The sequence below is a fragment of the Dermochelys coriacea genome, chromosome 6 (genome assembly GCF_009764565.3).
Source record: "Dermochelys coriacea isolate rDerCor1 chromosome 6, rDerCor1.pri.v4, whole genome shotgun sequence".
NCBI lineage: Eukaryota > Metazoa > Chordata > Testudines > Dermochelyidae > Dermochelys > Dermochelys coriacea.
In genome coordinates this window covers 70,393,178-70,416,237 of record NC_050073.1, presented here as the reverse complement: position 1 = coordinate 70,416,237, position 23,060 = coordinate 70,393,178, and the positions used below count along the sequence as shown (strand labels likewise).

General features: G+C 39.8%; 1 protein-coding gene across 1 annotated transcript in view; it reads left to right on the top strand.

Moving 5' to 3' along the window:
* The window catches only part of RYR3 (ryanodine receptor 3), a 529,369-nt gene that overhangs the window by 293,551 nt on the left and 212,758 nt on the right, over positions 1 to 23,060 (top strand). The window contains exons 45-50 of the mRNA XM_043516837.1: positions 6,780 to 6,885; positions 12,958 to 13,078; positions 13,829 to 13,998; positions 18,769 to 18,989; positions 20,826 to 20,916; positions 22,508 to 22,648. Of these exons, the coding sequence (XP_043372772.1) occupies positions 6,780 to 6,885; positions 12,958 to 13,078; positions 13,829 to 13,998; positions 18,769 to 18,989; positions 20,826 to 20,916; positions 22,508 to 22,648 (850 nt within the window). The remainder of the gene's footprint in view (positions 1 to 6,779; positions 6,886 to 12,957; positions 13,079 to 13,828; positions 13,999 to 18,768; positions 18,990 to 20,825; positions 20,917 to 22,507; positions 22,649 to 23,060) is intronic.

The following is a 23,060-nucleotide window of genomic DNA, read 5'->3' as shown; positions in this document are numbered from 1 at the left end:
CTAAATCCCCTAATGTGCTTTGAAAATCTCAGCGTAAGAAATGTCTTGAAGTTTGTCCTTCCATTTTTCTAATGCAATCGGACATATTTTTCTAGACCACACTGTAGAGTACATTTTTGAATTGGTCATTGTCACAGAATCCTCCTATCATCAAACTCCTGTTTATGACCACACTCACATCTATATGCAGTGCAGTAGTTTTTTGACTTTACAAATCAATTAGAAGTTGATAACTTCTCTTTGATGATAGAGAGCATCCTAAAAAATAATTGAAGAGTAAACAATTATTATTCTTTGAGTGCTTGGTCATGTCATGAGGGATGTGTGCTTGCCTCAGCAGTATCCTTAGGGGACCGGCTCTGGCGTCCTCTGTAGTGGTGCCCGCGTGGTGCAGTATAAGGGGTGCTGTCGGCCTACCCACCCTCAGTTTCTTCCTGCCATCAGTGACAGTGCTGGAATGTCTGCCTCTTCAGCTAGCATTGTCTCGTTCTCTGTTCGTTCAAACTCTGTAGAACTTCTAGTATTGTTGTAGATAATTTTTGTTACAGTTAGTTACCCGTAGTAGTAGTAGTTCTTGAAGTTCTCGTAATCCTGAACGGGACTCAGCCTGGGGATGGGGCATGCCCCAGTGTCCAGGCTTTAAGCCCTGTGATGGCTGCAAACAGCCTGTGCCCCTCAGCGGTCCACATACCAGCTGCTTAAGGTGCTTAAGTGAGCGGCACATGAGCAACAAGTGTCGGATCTGCAAGTCCTTCAAACCTAGGACAAAGAAGTAGCGCCATATCTGTCTGAAAGCGCTCTTAATGGAGTCAGCACTCACTCTGGCACTGGAGCAGCAGTCTGACTCCACTCCGAGCACCATGGCCTCTGTACACAGTGCTCCGCCAGTGCCGTCCACAAGCTGGCACTGGTCTCCCTTCATGGCTCCTGTCAAGAAGGTCCCAGAGATCCCGACCAAGACTCCCGTCTCGCTCAGACAGGTCAGCTTCAGGACGCAGCAACTGGCACCAGTCAGACAAGAGCCATCGCTTCACCCGATCCTGATCGCCTGCTACCGACTGCTCTGCTTATAGCTCCAGCACAGAGCAAGGTTCCCTGACTGTGGGACAAGCCCCGGTACCAGAGGTGCTGCCTACATCATCAGCACCAAAACCTGTCCCATGGTCCCAAGCACAGTGGCTGGGACCCTGGTACCCATGGAACCCTTGGGGATTCAGCCAACCTCCCCAGGCAGTTTGGTCGGTGTCGGGAGCCTCAGAGAGGCCAGGAGCCTCGGTATCCCATCCCTCTCCCCTCTCCAGTGTTCGAGGCTTCGGGGGTAAGATCCCAGAGGTCCAGGAGGACCATAGGGAGCAAGCTACTAGACTACCAATGAATGTTGAGGTTCCCGTGGCACCAGCCAGACGTTGCCAGGTGAGGCTATCATAGATTCATAGATACTAAGGTCAGAAGGGACCATTATGATCATCTAGTCTCACCTCCTGCACAACGCAGGCCACAGAATCTCACCCACCCATTCCTGCAAAAAACCTCTCACCTATATCTCAGCTATTGAAGTTCTCAAATCATGGTTTAAAGACTTCAAGGAGCAGAGAATCCTCCAGCAAGTGACCCGTGTCCCATGCTACAGAGGAAGGCGAAAAACCTCCAGGGCCTCTTCCAATCTGCCCTGGAGGAAAATTCCTTCCCAACCCCAAATATGGCAATCAGCTAAACCCTGAGCATATGGGCAAGATTCACCAGCCAGATACTACAGAAAATTCTTTCCTGGGTAACTCAGATCCCACCCCATCTAACATCCCATCACAGGCCATTAGGCCTATTTACCATGAATATTTAAAGATCAATTAATTGCCAAAATCATGTTATCCCATCATACCATCTCCTCCATAAACTTATCAAGTTTAATCTTAAAGCCAGATAGATCTTTTGCCCCCACTGCTTCCCTTGGAAGGCTATTCCAAAACTTCACTCCTCTGATGGTTAGCAACCTTTGTCTAATTTCAAGTCTAAATTTCCCAATGACCAGTTTATGTCCATTTGTTCTTGTGTCCACATTGGTACTGAGCTTAAAAAATTCCTCTCCCTCTCCGGTATTTATCCCTCTGATATATTTATAGAGAGCAATCATATCTCCCCTCAACCTTCTTTTAGTTAGGCTAAACAAGCCAAGCTCCTTGAGTCTCCTTTCATAAGACACGTTTTCCATTCCTCAGATCATCCTAGTAGCCCTTTTCTGTACCTCTTCCAGTTTGAATTCATCCTTCTTAAGCCTGGGAGACCAGAACTGCACACAGTATTCCAGGTGAGGTCTCACCAGTGCCTTGTCTAACGGTACTAAAACCTCCTTATCTCTACTGGAAATACTTCGCCTGATGCATCCCAAGACCGCATTAGCTTTTTTCAAGGCCATATCACATTGACGGCTCATAGTCATCCTATGATCAACCAATACTCCAAGGTCCTTCTCCTCCTCCATTACTTCTAACTGATGCATCCCCAGTTTATAACTAAAATTCTTGTTATTAATCCCTAAATGCATAACCTTACACTTCTGACTATTAAATTTCATCCTATTACTATTACTCCAGTTTACAAGGTCATCCAGATCCTCCTGTATGATATCCTGGTCCTTCTCTAAATTGGCAATACCTCCCAGCTTTGTATCATCCGCAAACTTTATTAGCACATTCCCACTTTTTGTACCCAGATCAGTAATAAAAAGATTAAATAAGATTGGTCCCATCCATAACTGATCCTTGAGGAACTCCACTGGTAACCTCCCTCCAGCCTGACAGTTCACCTTTCAGTAGGACCCATTGTAGTCTCCCCTTTAACCAATTCCTTATCTACCTTTCAATTTTCATATTGATCCCCATCTTTTCCAATTTAACTAATAATTCCCCATGTTTGCACGGTATCAAATGCCTTACTGAAATCTAGGTAAATTAGATTCACTGCGTTTCCTTTGTCTAAAAAATCTTTTACTTTCTCAAACAAGGAGATCAGGTTGGTTTGGCATGATCTACCTTTTGTAAAACCATGTTGTATTTTGTCCCATTTACCATTGACTTCAATGTCCTTAACTACTTTCTCCTTCAAAAATTTTTTCCAAGACCTTGCATACTACGAATGTCAAACCAACAGGCCTATAGTTACCTGGGTCACTTTTTTTCCCTTTCTTAAAAATAGGAACTATGTTAGCAATTCTCCAATCATACAGTACAACCCCTGAGTTTACAGATTCATTAAAAATTCTTGCTAATGGGCTTGCAATTTCGGGTGCCAATTCCTTTAATATTCTTGGATGAAGATTATCTGGGCCCCCCCGATTTAGTCCCATTAAGCAGTTTGAGTTTCGCTTCTACCTCAGATATGGTAATATCTACCTCCATATCCTCATTCCCATTTGTCATGCTACCATTATCCCTAAAATCCTCTTTAGCCTTATTAAAGACTGAGGCAAAGTATATGTTTAGATATTGGGCCATGCCTAGATTATCCTTAACCTCTACTCCATCCTCAGTGTTTAGCGGCCCCACTTCTTCTTTCTTAGTTTTTTTCTTATTTATATGGCTATAGAACCTTTTACTATTGGTTTTAATTTTCTTTGCAAGGTCCAACTCTACTTGACTTTTAGCCTGTCTCACTTTATCCCTACATGTTCTGACCTCAATAAGGTAACTTTCCTTGCTGATCCCTCCCATCTTCCACTTCCTGTATGCTTTCTGTTTTTTCTTAATCACCTCTCTGAGAAATCTATCAACTTCATGAAAAAACTCCGATACAAACAGACATCATCTTCCTCTCCAAATGCAAACAGATGGACATCATACCAAAAGGACTGAAGGTAAAAAATCCATTACAATCTACATACCACACAGATTATGCTGACAGCTTGTGCCACACACTCTCAAAGAAACTGCGGAACCACCTGATCAACATCCTCTACAGCAAACAGGGAAAGATTAAGAATGAGCTCTCAAAACTGGATACTGTCATAAATTTAATTTGTTAGTCTCTAAGGTGCCACAAGTACTCCTTTTCTTTTTGCGAATACAGACTAAAACGGCTGCTACTCTGAAACCTCTCTGAGATGCTTTCGCATCCAGCTTGGTCTACAACTCCTGCCTATGAATTTTTCCCCTTTCTTGGGATGCAGGCTTCTGATAGCTTCTGCAGCTTTGTTTTAAAGTAATCCCAGGCCTCCTCTGCCTTTAGATCCATAAATTCTTCAGTCCAATCCACTTCCCTAACTAATTTTCTTAATTTTTGAAAGTCAGCCCTTTTGAAATCAAAAACCCTAGTTGCAGATTTATTTTTGTTAATCCTTCCATTCAGTTTGAACTGAATTAGCTCATGATCACTTGAACCAAGATTATCCCCTACAACCATTTCTTCTATGAAGTCCTCATTACTCCTCTCTTCTCACCAAAAATGGTCGCTCTGCCTGGAGCTAGCCTGCATGATCTTCCAAAGGTGGGGAACTCCCCAAGATGACCTATTTGCCACCACACAACAGGAAGAGCCATTGGTTCTGTTCTCGGCAAGGTCTGAGCAGGGGATCCCTCTCCGATGCCTTCCTCCTGTCATGGTTGCGGTGGCCTGATGTATGCTTTCCCACCAATTCTGCTCATCAGCAAGTACTGACAAAGATCAAGAGAGATGAGGCACAGGTTATCATGATTGCCACAGTGTGGCCTTGCCAGCACTGGTTTGGCACACACATGAACCTGACAGCAGCCCCTCCCTGGCCCTTGCCCAACCGACTGGACCTACTGTCACGGGACCATTGTTGGCTCTTGCACCCCAGCCTCACATCCCTCCACCTCTTGGCATGGATGCTGTGTGGCTGAACCTGGAGGAGCAGACCTGTTTGGAGGAGGTCCAACAGGTCCTCAAGGGACGTAGGAAGCCCTCAACCAGACTGATTTACCTGGCCAAGTGGACAAGGTTTTCCCACTGGGCATCCGAGCATGGTATCTCTTCCTCCTGAGCATCCGAGTGTGTTATCTCTCATTCCATTACAATCTGTCTTAGATTACCTGCTTCATTTGAGGAACCAGGGTCTGGCACACGCTTCTGTTAGAGTGCATCTCACAGCCATCTCTGCTTTTCACCCATCAATCCAAGAAAAAGACTGTGTTCTCCCATTACATGACAGTCAGATTTTTGAAAAGTCTCAAGAGACTCTTCCCGCAGATGTGGACTCCTGTCCCGCAGTGGGATCTTAACTTGGTCCACTCTAGGCTCACAGGCCCATCCTTTGAGCCGCTGGGCTCCTGCTCCCTTTCCCACCTGTCATGGAAGGTCGTGTTTCTGGTGGCAGTGATATTGGCAAGACAAGTCTCTGAGATTAGAGCCTTGACCTCAGAACCACCGTACATGGTCTTCTACAAAGACAAGGTTCAGTTGCGACCCCACCCAGCCTTCCTGCTGAAGATGGTGTCCACCTTCCATATGAACCAGGAAATCTTCCTCCTAGTGTTCTGTCCCAAACCACACAAGAGCAGCGAAGAGAGGTGTCTTCACACGCTGGACTTCCAAAGGACGTTGGCTTTTTACTTAGAACTTATCAAGCCTTTCCAAAAATCATCTCAACTCTTCATCGCTACAGTGGATAGGATGAAGGGCTTTCCAGTGTCTTCACAGAGGATTTCCAATTGGATCACCTCATACATAAGGACCTGTTATGACCAAGTGAGAGTTCTGCCACCACCAATTGTAAGAGCCCACTCAACTAGAGCTCAGGCATCTTCAGTGGCCTTCCTGGCTCACATCCTTCCCTATCCAGGACATCTGTAGAGCCACGACATGGTCCTCTCTTCACACGTTCACAGCTTAGTATGCCATCACTCAGCAGGCCAGGGATGGTGCTGGGTTCGGCAGAGCTGTGCTGCAATCAACACATCCATGAACTCTTACCCACCCCCAGGGATACAGCTTGGGAGTCACCTAATGTGGAATGGACATGAGCAAGCACTCGAAGAAGAAAAGACAATTACCTTTTCCATAACTGTTGTTCTTTGAGATGTGTTGCTCATGTCCATTCCACAACCCACCCTCCTTCCTGACTGTCAGAGTTTCCAGCAAGAAGGAACTGAGCGTAGGGGGAGCCGGTGGCACCACTCCAGAGGGTGCCAGAGCCAGTCCCCTATGGATACTGCTGAGGGAAAAACTTACAGCACCAGTGCATGTGGCGAGCACAGACACCTAATGTGAAATGGACATGAGCAACACATCTCAAAGAACACCAGTTACGAAAAAGGTAACTGTCTTTTTCAAGGAGAAATTGGACCTATCACTTAACTTAATATGTATAGGACCTAAATTAGGGCAAATAATTCTCTGTATGAGTGCACAGCAAACTTGAGAACCCAATACATGTTTTAGATACATAAGTATTAGTGTGAACTTTCAGATGTGGAATTTATAATTGGACTTTTCATACAAAATGTACACAGGGAACATGCTACAGTATGAAAAATAATTTTTAAACAGAAAACACAAAAGACGTTTCCTACCTATTCTGGGCTAATTTATAAAATAAAGACTACAATAAAACCTGAAGAAAAAGTGAATAATAAATGTATTTCTTAGTATAGAAGAAATTAACCTGTGACCAGACACAAGAAATAGGTCAATAAACACTGCTTTCAGTCAGCCGAGCTTCAGTCTAAACTTTTACCCAGTCACCCCTATAATGAAGAATCCAACCTTATTTTAGGCTATCCTATGTCAGCCAAAATATTCTCATGTTTTTGGTTCCTTTTCAGTAGTGTTGAAGAAGAAGAGGAAGAAGAGATTGTGCACATGGGCAATGCAATCATGTCCTTTTATTCAGCTCTGATAGACTTGCTTGGACGCTGTGCACCAGAAATGCATGTAAGTGGCTTTGCTCCCTTGCTCAGAAATAAAAGTAAAAGGAGTTGGGTAAAATATACGAGTTGCAAATATTTCTATCCATTCAAGGGACACCATACTCAGTACACATTATATAAAGTAAACTATACTTATTGGTAACACCGTTATTACAAAAAGAAAAGGAGTACTTGTGGCACCTTAGAGACTAACAAATTTATTAGAGCATAAGCTTTCGTGAGCTACAGCTCACTTCATCGGATGCATTTGGTGGAAAAAACAGAGGGGAGATTTATGTACACACACAGAGAACATGAAACAATGGGTTTATCATACACACTGTAAGGAGAGTGATCCCTTAAGATAAGCCATCACCAGCAGCAGGGGGGGGAAAGGAGGAAAACCTTTCATGGTGACAAGCAAGGTAGGCTAATTCCAGCAATTAACAAGAATATCTGAGGAACAGTGGGGGGTGGGGTGGGGAGGGAGAAATACCATGGGGAAATAGTTTTACTTTGTGTAATGACTCATCCATTCCCAGTCTCTATTCAAGCCTAAATTAATTGTATCCAGTTTGCAAATTAATTCCAATTCAGCAGTCTCTCGTTGGAGTCTGTTTTTGAAGCTTTTTTGTTGAAGGATAGCCACTCTTAGGTCTGTAATCGAGTGACCAGAGAGATTGAAGTGTTCTCCAACTGGTTTTTGAATGTTATAATTCTTGACGTCTGATTTGTGTCCATTTATTCTTTTACGTAGAGACTGTCCAGTTTGGCCAATGTACATGGCAGAGGGGCATTGCTGGCACATGATGGCATATATCACATTGGTAGATGCGCAGGTGAACGAGCCTCTGATAGTGTGGCTGATGTGATTAGGCCCTATGATGGTATCCCCTGAATAGATATGTGGACAGAGTTGGCAACGGGCTTTGTTGCAAGGATAGGTTCCTGGGTTAGTGGTTCTGTTGTGTGGTGTGTGGTTGCTGGTGAGTATTTGCTTCAGATTGGGGGGCTGTCTGTAAGCAAGGACTGGCCTGTCTCCCAAGATCTGTGAGAGTGATGGGTCGTCCTTCAGGATAGGTTGTAGATCCTTGATGATGCGTTGGAGAGGTTTCAGTTGGGGGCTAAAGGTGATGGCTAGTGGCGTTCTGTTATTTTCTTTGTTGGGCCTATCCTGTAGTAGGTGACTTCAGGGTACTCTTCTGGCTCTGTCAATCTATTTCTTCACTTCAGCAGGTGGGTATTGTAGTTGTAGGAATGCATGATAGAGATCTTGTAGGTGTTTGTCTCTGTCTGAGAGGTTGGAGCAAATGCGGTTATATCGCAGAGCTTGGCTGTAGACAATGGATCGAGTGGTATGATCTGGATGAAAGCTAGAGGCATGTAGGTAGGAATAGCGGTCAGTAGGTTTTCGATATAGGGTGGTGTTTATGTGACCATCGCTTATTAGCACCGTAGTGTCCAGGAAGTGGATCTCTTGTGTGGACTGGTCCAGGCTGAGGTTGATGGTGGGATGGAAATTGTTGAAATCATGGTGGAATTCCTCAAGGGCTTCTTTTCCATGGGTCCAGATGATGAAGATGTCATCAATGTAGCGCAAGTAGAGTAGGGGTATTAGGGGACGAGAGCTGAGGAAGCGTTGTTCTAAGTCAGCCATAAAAATGTTGGCATACTGTGGGGCCATGCGGGTACCCATCGCAGTGCCGCTGATTTGAAGGTATACATTGTCACCAAATGTGAAATAGTTATGGGTCAGGACAAAGTCACAAAGTTCAGCCACCAGGTTAGCCGTGACAGTGTCGGGGATACTGTTCCTGACGGCTTGTAGTCCATCTTTGTGTGGAATGTTGGTGTAGAGGGCTTCTACATCCATAGTGGCTAGGATGGTGTTTTTAGGAAGATCACCAATGGACTGTAGTTTCCTCAGGAAGTCAGTGGTGTCTCGAAGACAGCTGGGAGTGCTGGTAACGAAGGGCCTGAGGAGGGAGTCTACATAGCCAGACAATCCTGCTGTCAGGGTGCCAATGCCTGAGATGATGGGGCGTCCAGGATTTCCAGGTTTATGGATTTTGGGTAGCAGATAGAATACCCCAGGTCGGGGTTCTAGGGGTGTGTCTGTGCAGATTTGTTCTTGTGCTTTTTCAGGGAGTTTCTTGAGCAAATGCTGTAGTTTCTTTTGGTAACTCTCAGTGGGATCAGAGGATAATGGCTTGTAGAAAGTGGTGTTGGAGAGCTGCCTAGTAGCCTCTTGTTCATACTCCGACCTATTCATGATGACGACAGCACCTCCTTTGTCAGCCTTTTTGATTATGATGTCAGAGTTGTTTCTGAGGCTGTGGATGGCACTGTGTTCTGCATGGCTGAGGTTATGGGGTAAGCGATGCTGCTTTTCCACAATTTCAGCTCGTGCACGTCGGCGGAAGCAGTCTATGTAGAAATCCAGGCTGCTGTTTCGACCTTCAGGAGGAGTCCACCCAGAATCCTTCTTTTTGTAGTGTTGGCAGGAAGGTCTCTGTGGGTTAATATGTTGGTCAGAGGTGTGTTGGAAATATTCCTTGAGTCTGAGACGTCGAAAATAGGATTCTAGGTCACCACAGAACTGTATCATATTCGTGGGGGTGGAAGGGCAAAAGGAGAGGCCCCGAGATAGGACAGATTCTTCTGCTGGGCTAAGAGTATAGTTGGATAGATTAACAATATTGCGGGGTGGGTTACAGGAACCATTGTTGTGGCCCCTTGTGGCATATAGTAGTTTAGATAGCTTAGTGTCCTTTTTCTTTTGTAGAGAAGCAAAGTGTGTTTTGTAAATGGCTTGTCTAGTTTTTGTAAAGTCCAGCCACGAGGAAGTTTGTGTGGAAGGTTGGTTCTTTATGAGAGTATCCAGTTTTGAGAGCTCATTCTTAATCTTTCCCTGTTTGCTCCTACAACTACAATACCCACCTGCTGAAGTGAAGAAACAGATTGACAGAGCCAGAAGAGTACCCAGAAGTCACCTAATACAGGACAGGCCCAACAAAGAAAATAACAGAACGCCACTAGCCATCACCTTCAGCCCCCAACTAATACCTCTCCAACGCATCATCAAGGATCTACAACCTATCCTGAAGGATGACCCATCACTCTCACAGATCTTGGGAGACAGGCCAGTCCTTGCTTACAGACAGCCCCCCAATCTGAAGCAAATACTCACCAGCAACCACACACCACACAACAGAACGACTAACCCAGGAACCTATCCTTGCAACAAAGCCCGTTGCCAACTCTGTCCACATATCTATTCAGGGGATACCATCATAGGGCCTAAAAACATCAGCCACACTATCAGAGGCTCGTTCACCTGCGCATCTACCAATGTGATATATGCCATCATGTGCCAGCAATGCCCCTCTGCCATGTACATTGGCCAAACTGGACAGTCTCTACGTAAAAGAATGAATGGACACAAATCAGACGTCAAGAATTATAACATTCAAAAACCAGTTGGAGAATACTTCAATCTCTCTGGTCACTCAATTACAGACCTAAGAGTGGCTATCCTTCAACAAAAAAGCTTCAAAAACAGACTCCAACGAGAGACTGCTGAATTGGAATTAATTTGCAAACTGGATACAATTAACTTAGGCTTGAATAGAGACTGGGAATGGATGAGTCATTACACAAAGTAAAACTATTTCCTCATGCTATTTCTCCCCCCCCACCCCACCCCCCACTGTTCCTCAGATATTCTTGTTAACTGCTGGAATTAGCCTACCTTGCTTGTCACCATGAAAGGTTATCCTCCTTTCCCCCCCTGCTGCTGGTGATGGCTTATCTTAAGTGATCACTCTCCTTACAGTGTGTATGATAAACCCATTGTTTCATGTTCTCTGTATGTGTATATAAATCTCCCCTCTGTTTTTTCCACCAAATTCATCCGATGAAGTGAGCTGTAGCTCACGAAAGCTTATGCTCTAATAAATTTGTTAGTCTCTAAGGTGCCACAAGTACTCCTTTTCTTTTTGCGAATACAGACTAACACGGCTGCTACTCTGAAACCGTTATTACATGAGCCCAAGATTTTGGATATTAGCATATGTGTTGGACTAATAAAGAAATCACAGTATTTCCCTTGACTTATATTATGAGTATATGTGTAAAACTTCTCATCTAGGCAGCTTAACTCAGATGAAGTATAAGAGGATGGTTGGTTGGTTGGTTGGTTTGTTTGTTTGAAGGACCTGCTTTTATACAGTGTTTTATAGCTGGATTAGTTATGCTGCAATGAAATTACATGTATTGCCTAGGGTCATGTATTGAGTAAGTAGTCTGGAACCCAAGGAGCTTTATTATTATATCTGTATGACAACAATGTGTAGAGATCCTGACTAATACTGGGGCATAAAGCTGAGAGGTAGTCGTTGCCCTGAAATATTTAATTAGGCAAGAAATAAGTGGTGGAAGAGGACATAGAGAAACACAGAGGTGAAGTGATTCACCCAAGTTCAGTCAGCATGTCAGTATCAGAGTTGTGAAATAGAACCCAGGACCAAAATCCAGATTCCATTGAAGTCAATGGGACTTTTGCTGTTGACTTCAGAGAGATTAGGATTTCACTTTATACGTCTTATAGTGCAATGCCCTATCCACTAGGCAGCACTGCCTCCCCAAATATGGTAAGTCAGTTGGTGATGCTGATGCCTTATAAGTAGGATAGAAAAGAAATCATAGATGCTCTGATCATTCTTCTTGATCTCTAATGATTTGATTAAATGTAACTATACAGAGTTGAAAATAAAATGTGAGTCTTCAGGATAGAAATAGAATGTAGGAGAAATTAAAAAACCCATAACTTCCACTCTTAAGGAATAGAGTTAATTATTCTTTGATAAAAACAAACTTTGCAAGCTACTGACAAGTGAACTGCCCATTTGCTAGTTGATTTTACCACATTAGTTTTATTGTCCTGTAGCATACCTTGCAGGAGCTGCTAATGTAAACCGATGATTATGTGGCTACTCACATAAAGATTAGCTTGTCTGTATTTAATTCATCACACAGCAATGAATAATTTGCAAAACTGTACTGATATTGATGCTGGATAGGAATCATCCCTATGGTGGGAAAAAGATGGTATATTTGTAAATGAACGTATATTACATTGTAAGTTTTTCCGTAGAAAGTGCCATAAATAAGTTCAGATTTATTTTTTAATTCTTCTTTTTCATTTGCTCATAACTTTCTCAGACATTTCTTAGAACATATAACTTCCCCTGTGTGATCTTGGACCAAATATAACTGTTTTGAAAAGTTTGAGGAAAATCAGTTTGGGTGTTTTGAATAGTCAAAATATCTAACCTAAACTCAAAATAAGTTCACATAAATAAACGTTCTGGGGAAGATTTTCACAGGCACATAGGCCAAGTGGGCACTACTGTTGGAAGTTTATAGGAATTATGCACCGAATCAGTTGCACACATACAAAATGGGAAATGACTACTAGGAAGGAGTACAGTGGAAAGGGATCTGGGGGGTCATAGTGAATCACAAACGAAATATGAGTGGTAGTATAACGGTGTTGCAAAAAAAGAAACAACATTCTGGGATATATAAGCAGGAGTGTTGTAAACAAGATATGAAAAGTAATTCCTCCACTCTACTCTCTGTTGATTAGGCTTCAACTGGAGTATTGTGTCCTGTTCTGGGCACCACATTTCAGGAAGGATGTGGACAAATTGGAGAAAGTCCAGAGATGAGCAACAAAAATGATTAAAGGTCTGGATTTGTTGCTCTGGTACCCAAATTAGTGAGATAAAAGCTAGCTTTGGTATGTCTACCTGAACTCTGTGATTTCAGTGTAGTCATAGCCTAAGTGTATTTTCAGAAATCTGTTACATCCCATTTAAATTGGGACAGGCAGGAAGGGTGGAATGATTGAAAACTGGAACCTCCCTTTTATATACTCTGTGTTTTGGGGGGTGGGAGGGATTTGCAGTGATTTACAAAGCAAACAAAACCCTTAGCATTAATATTTCAATCAATTAGATTTTGTCAGTGTTTTTCTGATGTCCCTTCAATTAACTAAATGTCTTATTTTATATGTATGATCATGTTTCAACAGCTTATCCAAACTGGGAAAGGAGAAGCTATTCGAATCAGGTCAATTCTTCGTTCTCTTGTGCCAACAGAAGATTTGGTTGGGATTATAAGTATACCACTAAAGCTATCGACAGTTAACAAAGGTAACTTCAATTTGTCATTGTGCAGACTTTTCAAAAGTGTTTAAATAGATATACAGACTTTTGTTGTTGCTTTAGTTTCTATGGACTTTGGGCTAAATTAAACCTCAGTGTGAGTGCATCTTCACCTAAATCAATGGAGTTGTGCCCACGTGCACTAGGGGAGCCCTTGGCTACATTGTCTGGCAACGCCAGAAGAAAGACAAGAAGCAATTATTTCGTTAATTCATAGAAAATATCTGGGAGCACCTATCAACAAATTGTACAGTGCAGGTTGTCATCCTTTCCTTAATCAATGCCAAATAATCGCCATGCCCTCCCACACAGGAGGTAAAAGGGGGCTATAAAAAACTGAGCAAGAATACCTTTATATGTCTTACACTGGGGCTGTGACTTTACAAACATATTCTGATTAACTTTTACAATTTCTAACCAATCTTTCTGCAGTGTCTGTCTCTATCTCTTTCTCCATAATAGCTCTTTATTGTTAAGAAAATTGCTTTATACATGTGGATTGCTTAGAACAAGAGACAAGGCAATTTTACTGTGGACATAAGTATGCATGCTAGGCCATTGAACTTACTGGTGTTGCAGCTGCCTAGTTCATTGATGAATTTGATCCTATAATTTTATTGTCTTCTATTATACATTAGAATTTTTTAGAAGATTTGAAAAAAAAAGTTGTTAGGAGATTTTGAGCTGAGCTGCATTTTTTGTGTGAAATAGAAATTAAATATTTAAAATTTTTTTTAGATGGTACAGTCACCGAGCCAGACATGTCTGCAAGTTTCTGTCCTGACCATAAAGCACCCATGGTGCTGTTTTTGGACCGTGTCTATGGTATTAAGGACCAAAGCTTCCTCCTCCACCTACTGGAGGTTGGATTTTTACAAGACTTAAGAGCATCTGCCTCTCTGGATACAGTAAGTATTTTGTTAGTGAGAATTAGGAACATTGGTTGAGGATACTGGCTACATCAGAATTACAAAACATAACTTTTTAGTTAGTATTGCATAAAAAGGAAAAGTAATAAATAAGCCCTCTCACAATGTTCACTAATATCAGCAAGCAATAATAATGCAATTACAGATTTATAAACATACAGTACATATGTTTGATCAAAAATGTTCAGTACTAGCATTAGGGGAGGAAAAAGCCCCAAAGAAATATAGTATAAAGAGCTTATAAGGTAACAAAAAAGCCAGAAATTTCAATATAAGAATATGTTAAAAAATAAATTGCCATTAGTATGCTTAATTGTTTCATTTAGAAAGCTCTCGGACAGCATCCACAATACTGAAAATTCATATAATAGGATCTGAAGGGATTAGGAACTTAAAGAATATGAAAAATGTGGCAAACTGGGCCAGACTACCTTCAGATGCATGGAACTCTTCTCACATATCTGAGAAAATAATTTATCTTTTTTCCTTTAAGGACACTGTTAGTTTGGGACAGGGGAGGGGCAAGAAATATGTGTTCTATGAAAAACTAGAGAAAGGCTCATGTTTTTTCTCAGGTTCCCAGAATTACTTTAACTCCTTATGCAGGTGCTGGAGGTACTCTGCATAAGAGTCAAATTCACTGCACAGAATGTCAAATCTACGTGGATGATGAAGAAGGAGCAGTGATGATTGACTGAGGTTACGAAACAGGATTGGTCAGCCTTTCTTTACTCAGCTGCCAAATTCCCCTGTGCAAATCTTCTTCAACTTCACCAAAGCATCCTTTGGGCATCAATCATATTAGATGCATCAGTTTTTCAGTTTCATAAACTGGTCACCAACCACCATCACAATTAATCTTCTTATTCAAACTATCCAAATTTCTTAGGTTTTCAATTGGGCCTGGACATATTATGATGAGAAACATTCTCATGAGCTTTTTGGTACTTCCTGTTACCATTCAGTCCAGGAATACTATGAATCCAGTTCCTTTGATTCTCTCAAAAGATCAGTCTCTGAACCTTTACGTTAATAAGAACTCTTTTCTCTACAGAAACAGGCATCCATTTGTTTTCAGTTTGGACTATCATAGAAGAGACACTATATTTCCCATGGAGATTCTGCTTTTTTATTCTTTGTTTTTTTGTTATTTTGCTTAATCTAAATACACGTGATCTTCACCAAAAGGCCAAAAAGTGATACTTAATCTAAAATAAAAGTAATTTAAACTATTGTATATAGTTCTTCTTTGTGCGTAGAAGTTATAATACCCATATCTAATAGTCATTTTTCTGACATATTACGTACTGCCACACATTAAGAGCCTCATTCTCCACTGTCTTATACCTAACTTGGTCATTTACATCAATACAAAATGAGTGTAAAATAGATGTAACAATTACGACTAGTGTGAGTGGAGAGTTATGATTTGGTAGCAAATTATATCTGTGGTACACAACTTCAAGGCAGCTGAGAATCAGGCCCAACAAATGGAGTAGAACATAGGGTGAGACTCTAAGATTAGAATGTAATGATTTAATTCAGTATTTCTAAATATTTATGTTGAAATCAGATCCTTACCATTGTTTTCAATTGCTGTTAAGAACAATATGTTGTTGAGAATATGAAACACTGTCACTGTCACAATTAATTTCCATTGGGGTCATTACTATTCTTCCACTGAGACTGTCTTTTAGAGTTGATATGATCTGAGGAACTGAATGAGATAATGCAGTACTCAATCCGTAGATCATTAATTTGTTAACATGCATAATGAACATAATGTAAAGATTTATTTCTGTATTCCTATATGCAACTATAAGTGTGGAGGGAAGAGAATGGTAAGATGCACATAAAAGCCCAGAATTGCCATTAGGTTCATGGGTAATTTTTCTTATGGTTCACCCAGTTAGACTAATAAAGACTGATTAAGAATAGTAAAAACTAATTAAGACTATCAGGACATGGCCTACTCAGAGAGAGAGAGAGCAAGAGAGAGTGAGTCTAGATCTGTATTTATATATTTACTAATTTATAATGCATTAAATAGTTTTTGTTATGGCTATACTAAGGTTTAAACTGATTATAAGAATTCTCCCACCCTTGAAACATAAATGTAAAAATTTTCTCTGCTTTCTCCTTACCATTATTAGTCTTTCCAACAAGAGTAAAAGCATAAGGCAATATTTTTCTTGCAATACAAATACATATACCTGGGGTGAAATCCTAGGCCCATTGAAGTCAATGCAAAACTCCCAACTTCAGTAGTAGTTGGGGCCAGGATTTTACACTTTACAATTTTCTTAAATAATAATTCAAACCTGCAGAAATGTGAGTGTGGTATAAAATAAAAATATTAGTGAATGATTTAAAAATTCTAAAACTAAAAACACTTATTTAACGTATTGGTAAAATTGAATAAATTAATGAGCTAACTGGAGCATAGAGGGAAAAGTATGGGTTCAAGAGCTAGCTGAAAAACTTCAAAATCTTGATAGTCTCATATGTTAATAACAATGCCTGGATAGCTGACTGTTGTTGGGTAATTAATGACAATTACAAGAATTTCCTGCTTGTATAAGTAGGGCCTTATTCTGCTAGCTCTTACTCATATGAATAATCCTTACATGAGTAGACGTCTTGACTTCAACAGGACTGTTCATTTGAGTAAGGATCAAGTGAGGGCTGAAGGATTGCCCTGTAACTGAGGCTCCATATCAATAAGTCAGAATGTAACCAGTATCAAAAAGAGGTAAGAAAAACAAAGTAAAAATACTCAAGGCCCAACATCTTAACGTTTTTAATATTCAGATAATGGTAGCTACTGTGTTGGACTGAAATGCATATTTTTCCATTTGTGGATGGATTTAGAAAGGTTAAATTCAATTTACAGGAAAGCTTTGGTTTATACATGCACCTGTACCATATGTTGCATTTAGCTTTTCAGAAAAATAGTTATAGTCTTAAAAGTTAAAGCTTCTTATAACTAGGGACACATTTCTTAATACCATATGGTTTTAGTTTTAAAAGTTTTCTTTCCAGCCTAAGACTACAAAAGCCTTGAAGGCTGATAAGAATTTTCTAACAATGCACTGACTCGTATCAGTAGTGGAGTGAAAGTTATGCTGCAACTGAAATCCAGCAGCTTGTTATAGGGTGTGTGCTAACCAGCAGAAATGGCTATTCATATTTTTTTTTGAAATGCATTCTTCTGGTGAGCACAGGGTAGGAAAAATATTTTGCAATTTCATAAAAGATTCAAATTCTTTTGGCCCCATTATAGTCCTAGGCACCTTTGTGTAATTCCATATATGTATACAGCATATCCCAAATTAACAGTTCACTTTCAGGGAATTTATTAAAATCTATATTAATAGACAAAAGTCTTTCCTTTCTAAAGAAGTTCAAAGTAATCTATATGCATGCTTATATAGAGTATAAGTGCATATGTATTTCTTTTTTAATAAACTACATTGATATGTAGTATATTGTGTGTGTGGTTATGTGTGTGTATATATATATAATTAAAGTTATATACATGTAAACTACTTTTTAAGTCATGCTTAAAATTGCAGTATGAGCTAAAGCAAAAGGAGTAAAGAAACTGAATGCCAGTCCTAAATTTCTGTCTTGAGTAGTCTTGATCTATGTAATTTAATCTAATCTAAAGGTGTCCGTGGTGTCTAGGATAAATGTAGTATCTAAGGCCGTGTCTACACTAGCAAGCATACAGCCACACAGCTGTACGAATGCAGCTGCACCACTGTAAGTTCATTTGTGTAGCCGCTCTATGCTGATGACATAATTAAACCATCTCCAACAAGCAGCGGTAGCTATGTCAGCGGGAGAGCGTCTCCCACTGACTTGGCTCTGTGCACACAAGTGCTTATGCCAGCAAAATTAATGTAGCTCAGGGGGTGTTTTTTCGCATCCCTCTGCAACATAAGTTTTGCCAACATATGGGGTAGTGTAGACCTGGCGTTAGATCTGAGGCTACATGTATCATGTTACATACTTTGGACAGCCATCTATGACCTCAGCAGGTCAAGTATGGAGTGCCTTTATTTTGTTTTTGTTAGTGTCACTGTCTTACCTAATATTACATTCAAGTAAAGTTAAGGTTAAAAGCTATACTTTTGGGTCTAAATTCTAGCATTGACAACCTTTAGAAAACCCTAAAACACCATGGGGAGTGAAAGGTAACATTTTAATGCCCCAAAATCAGGGCATTAAAAGCTACACTGCAAACTCTCCACAACAAGAACTATAGAGGATTGTTCTTAGGTTCAGACCAGGGCTTAGTGAATGTGAACTGCACACAATCCTCCTGATCATGCAACGGCCATTACTTGTACACCCCCACAGATTATCTGTGCTTCTGACAGGTGTTACCTATGCAGGGAGCCACCACTGTCCTGAGTACAGGCAGACATTAACATAGCTCTCCAGCATAAATGTGTGCCTGTTCGGAGGCTGTTTCAGTGATGAGCCCTATTTCTTTTCCCTGATTTTTAGAATTTCCTAAACACTCTAAGATGGAGTTTTCTCAAACTGACAGACAGTAATACAGTTGAAGAATATTTTAGGCATTAAAATTGCCCAACATACTAAACTGATAAATTCACAATTTAAACACAGTTGGTATCTAGACACTTTTGGAAATGTAACATGGTGTTTATTTTAGAGCACTCTTACTTTATAATATGTAATTCCAGATGGGATTGACAATTATATGCTACTTTTATACAGGTATCCCTGAGCACCACAGAGGCAGCTCTTGCACTAAATAGATATATTTGCTCATCTGTGCTTCCGTTACTAACAAGATGTGCTCCCCTCTTTTCTGGAACGGAGCATTATGCCTCTCTGATTGATTCAACACTTCACACAATATATAGACTATCCAAGGGACGGTCCCTTACAAAAGCACAAAGAGATACTATTGAAGAATGCTTGCTTGCTATATGCCAGTGAGTATGATACACATCTATAAATTGCTTTCTCTTGTACTAGGTATTGAACTGAGCATATACATTATAATACAATAATTTTCTTCTATTTATATCATATAGAATGGGAATGTAGTTTATTGTGAAATGCAGTAAATTATCTGAAAGTAAGATAAAAATATTTTTAAGAAAGAAAAGATTAAGCAGTTGGTTTCATACTTTTGAATCATGCTGAACAAATGATTTGGCTTTGCTACAAACCACAAGGTTGTATAGAATAACTTCACCTTTTTATTATTATTTTGTTTTAAACCAAACCTTTATTTAGCAGAAATACCTTCATAATTCTAATCAGACTTTTAATCTCTAAAATTTAATTAATTTTAATTATCACTTCTAATCAGTGATTTTTTAAAAAAATATTGGCTATGTAGCCCTGGTTATTCCCATTTATTCCTAGAACTTCCTGGGCTCAAATATCATGAAATCTAAGTTTGATTCAGAAGTAATATGTCTTTCTGCATTGTTCGTCCAGGTCCCCAAACCTTGGTCCTTGTACACAGCTAGGGCTTCCTGCCCATTTGATTGTGGATGAAGCTTCTTAAACTAGCTTGAATTGTGTATATTCAGGCTTTGTCTAGTACAATATAAAAATCGCCTTGAATCAATTAAAGTACATTTGTCAATATTAAATCCACTCACTTTTTCTCTTGTATTTTAAGGTGGTTGTACTATATGACAGCAAACATATATCTCCCAATCTCAGAATCTGACCTTACTAGCAAAAATTAAAGTCAATGTTTGGAAAATATAGTGCCAGTGGAGATCTCAAGAATGGTATATTTTCAGAACCACTGCCGTTTACAGTCTCAAATGCAGTGGAAATGTCACATTTCCATATCAAGAGATGAGAGGCAGAAAACTGGGATCCCACATGAAGAACTTTGCTAACCCTATACAACACAGAGCCTAGTCCTCACTCACCACTAGAACTAGTGAGAAAATTTGTGATATTTCAAAATATCACTAAAAATGATGAGGGGAGGGGAAATTATACCACCTTTTTCATTAACAATTTTCCTGTTTTTTTTAACCAGCTTTGATCTCCATATTGGCACATGGAAGGGGGAGTTACATGCATAGTTTGGCAATAGCACTTGGTCCATGCTGTACATGGATCCACAAAGCTAAAACTCTGAGGAGGGGTGAGAATCAGCAGGCCACATTTCTTTTCCCCAGGACCATTAGTAGAAGCTTATCTGTGCACTATGTACTTAAATGTAGGGGCTATGAAGTTTTCTCCTCATCCCTGTGATTCTTAAGGTACATTTTCCTGAGCTAATAGCCTGTTTCCTCTGGCTGTGAATTGATTTCTAGGATTTGGTCCATTGAAATTAAAGATGAAAAAGATATGTTAGATCATTTAGGTAATCTCACTTCCAGTTCACGTTTGTTTCCGATAATTATAACACATTCCCCGGAGCAGTTTCAATCCGTATGGCTTCCACCACTTTCATTGGAAAACTATTTCATATCCATGTAGTCTCATACCTCACTCTTCTATTGATTTAGTTTAGCTTTTCCACTGTAACCAGTTGCACCCTCCTTGAAGTACTCTGAAAAATCCAGCTCTGTCTTTCGTGCTAGATTATGGCCAGACCCTACACAGTGCACAAGAGAGGGAGGGAGGAAGTAGTATATCTTTCCACATTATATTCTCCCATGCATGGACCAAGCACAGTGAGATCCCCTGTTTTACTGACCACCTTCATTGAGTAACTTGAATTCCAGTTGGTATTGTAATTTCATTGAAATATATGTATGTTATTAAATGATTAATTTCTTTTTAAATTACAGCCATTTACGTCCCTCTATGCTACAGCAGCTATTACGACGGCTAGTTTTTGATGTGCCCTTACTTAATGAATACTGTAAAATGCCACTCAAGGTAAATATTGGTCTAATTATTACATGAGCATTCAACAGAAAATGTACTCCAGAATAACCTGTCATCACTATGGGTTTTGGTTTTTTTGGGAGGGGTGGTAACAACATTAAAAGAATCCTAACCTCTGTGAAATTATTTGTATTATGATAAAATTGTATTAAATATAACAGACAAGTACATTGTCAAATGTTTCCCTTGTGAGAACAGTACAATATATGTTGGTTGTGTGACTTTGCTCAATAAACAGTCACATTTTCCATTGCTTATGTAAGTGTGATATTGAAAGTAGTAATTTAAATCTAGGCATTACTTCCCCTCCATAATTTTTTATGAGTCTGCATAGAATACATACACCAACAATGTGTTTGTTGGTTAAAGTGTGTGCATATGATATGGAGAATAGGACTCACAATATAGTGCTGTCGAAAAAATTATTTGACTTGAAGGAGCATTTTTGAGCTATCTACAATTGCAGGCCTTAATAATCTCCTTTCTCTCCCTACCACTAGAGAGTGAAACAATCACAAAACTAGTAAGTAGAACTAGTAAGTAGAAAGCAGAAAATGCTAATTGAATGAAACTGACATGCGCCAAGGGAACATGTCAATTTTGTCAAATCTTCTGTTGGGAACCAGGGAGCCCAGAAGCAAGGCTGCAGGGTTTCCAAGCGGCTCAGGGAGCTTCATTAGTTTGTTAAGAAAAATCAGAATGAAACACTGTTTTGATTTATTTTTTTATGTGTGTGTAAATGAAATTTCAGAATTCCCACTCTGTAGAAACCTTTGAAATTTTTAAGGTTTTGTTCAGACATGTAGTATTTTTAATTTTTTTTTTATTTCAGAATTTCCCATGCAATGGAACTTCTGGGTTTTGACCAGCCCTACTAATAAGTGCTTTAGATCAGGTTATGATATAGCCCTTCCCGTAGAGGGCAGTACTAATCATGCATGCAAACCTACCAGACAGTGTATTACATACTTTCAGTGAAATTACTATTCCATGGACTGCTGCAAAGCTGATCAGAAGTGCCTAGTCATGGAAAATTATACATTGTGGCCAGTTTTGCAATGTTTTCTGATGTCTTCTTTAAATTAAATTGAGACCACCGAATATGTTTTGCTTGCAGTTGTTAAACTTATCTAAATAACCAGAAGTAAGATCCCTGTGTATTTAGATGAAAAAGAAGACCCCTTTGCCAAAATCCATCCTCATACAGTTCTTTTATTTTCCCTCTGAACTTTTATTTAATTAACCCCCTTTATATTTTAATATTTGAGCAATTTGTACGCACTGTAACAAATCTAGGAACTATTTGTCACCTTGCTGCTCACCATAGCTATTCAGAACTTTATAGCAACTGCCAAAATAGACCTCAGATACTCCTGCTTCAAAAGAACAGGCCCCAACTGCTCTAGCAAAAAGGTGAATTGCCATTAGATTCGAGCAGTAAAGTGTCTGTACCACACACTTAAGTAGTTCTCATTCTTTCTAGTAGATGGCAGTGGTTCGATTCCTCACTAACCAATTTGTTTTAGTTCATAAGAAATATTGACAGATTTTACATAATTGTATTTTCTTTTGCTCTATATAGCTTCTAACAAATCATTATGAGCAATTATGGAAATATTACTGCCTACCTTCTGGATTGGGGAGTTATGGAATTGCAGCAGAAGAAGAACTACATTTAACTGAGAAACTTTTCTGGGGAATTTTTGATTCCCTCTCTCATAAGGTAACGATGGTCAATCACATCAAAGATTGTAATAGCCATGATAGCATAATTATAATGGTGATGCAAACTACAAAAAATGTTTGTTTTAAGTCTGCTTTCACTTAATACAGTAGGTATTGACAATGACTGCTTTTAACCAGATTAATATGCAATGAACGCTTGATCACCCGCCCTCTAAAATGAATGCTTAATCACCAAGGGCTCTATTCAGACAAACATAGGCCTAGGGACATTTTAGCTTAGTATAGCAATAACCCTGCATTTAAGTAAATATCTCTCCATCACAAACTCTTCCTCCTCTTATTATTTATTTATTTATTATGAACATTCACAAATATTTTATTGAGATTTTACAATAAAGCTATCTCTGGAAGATGCATACATGGTGTTGTCATTTATATAGTATAGAAAG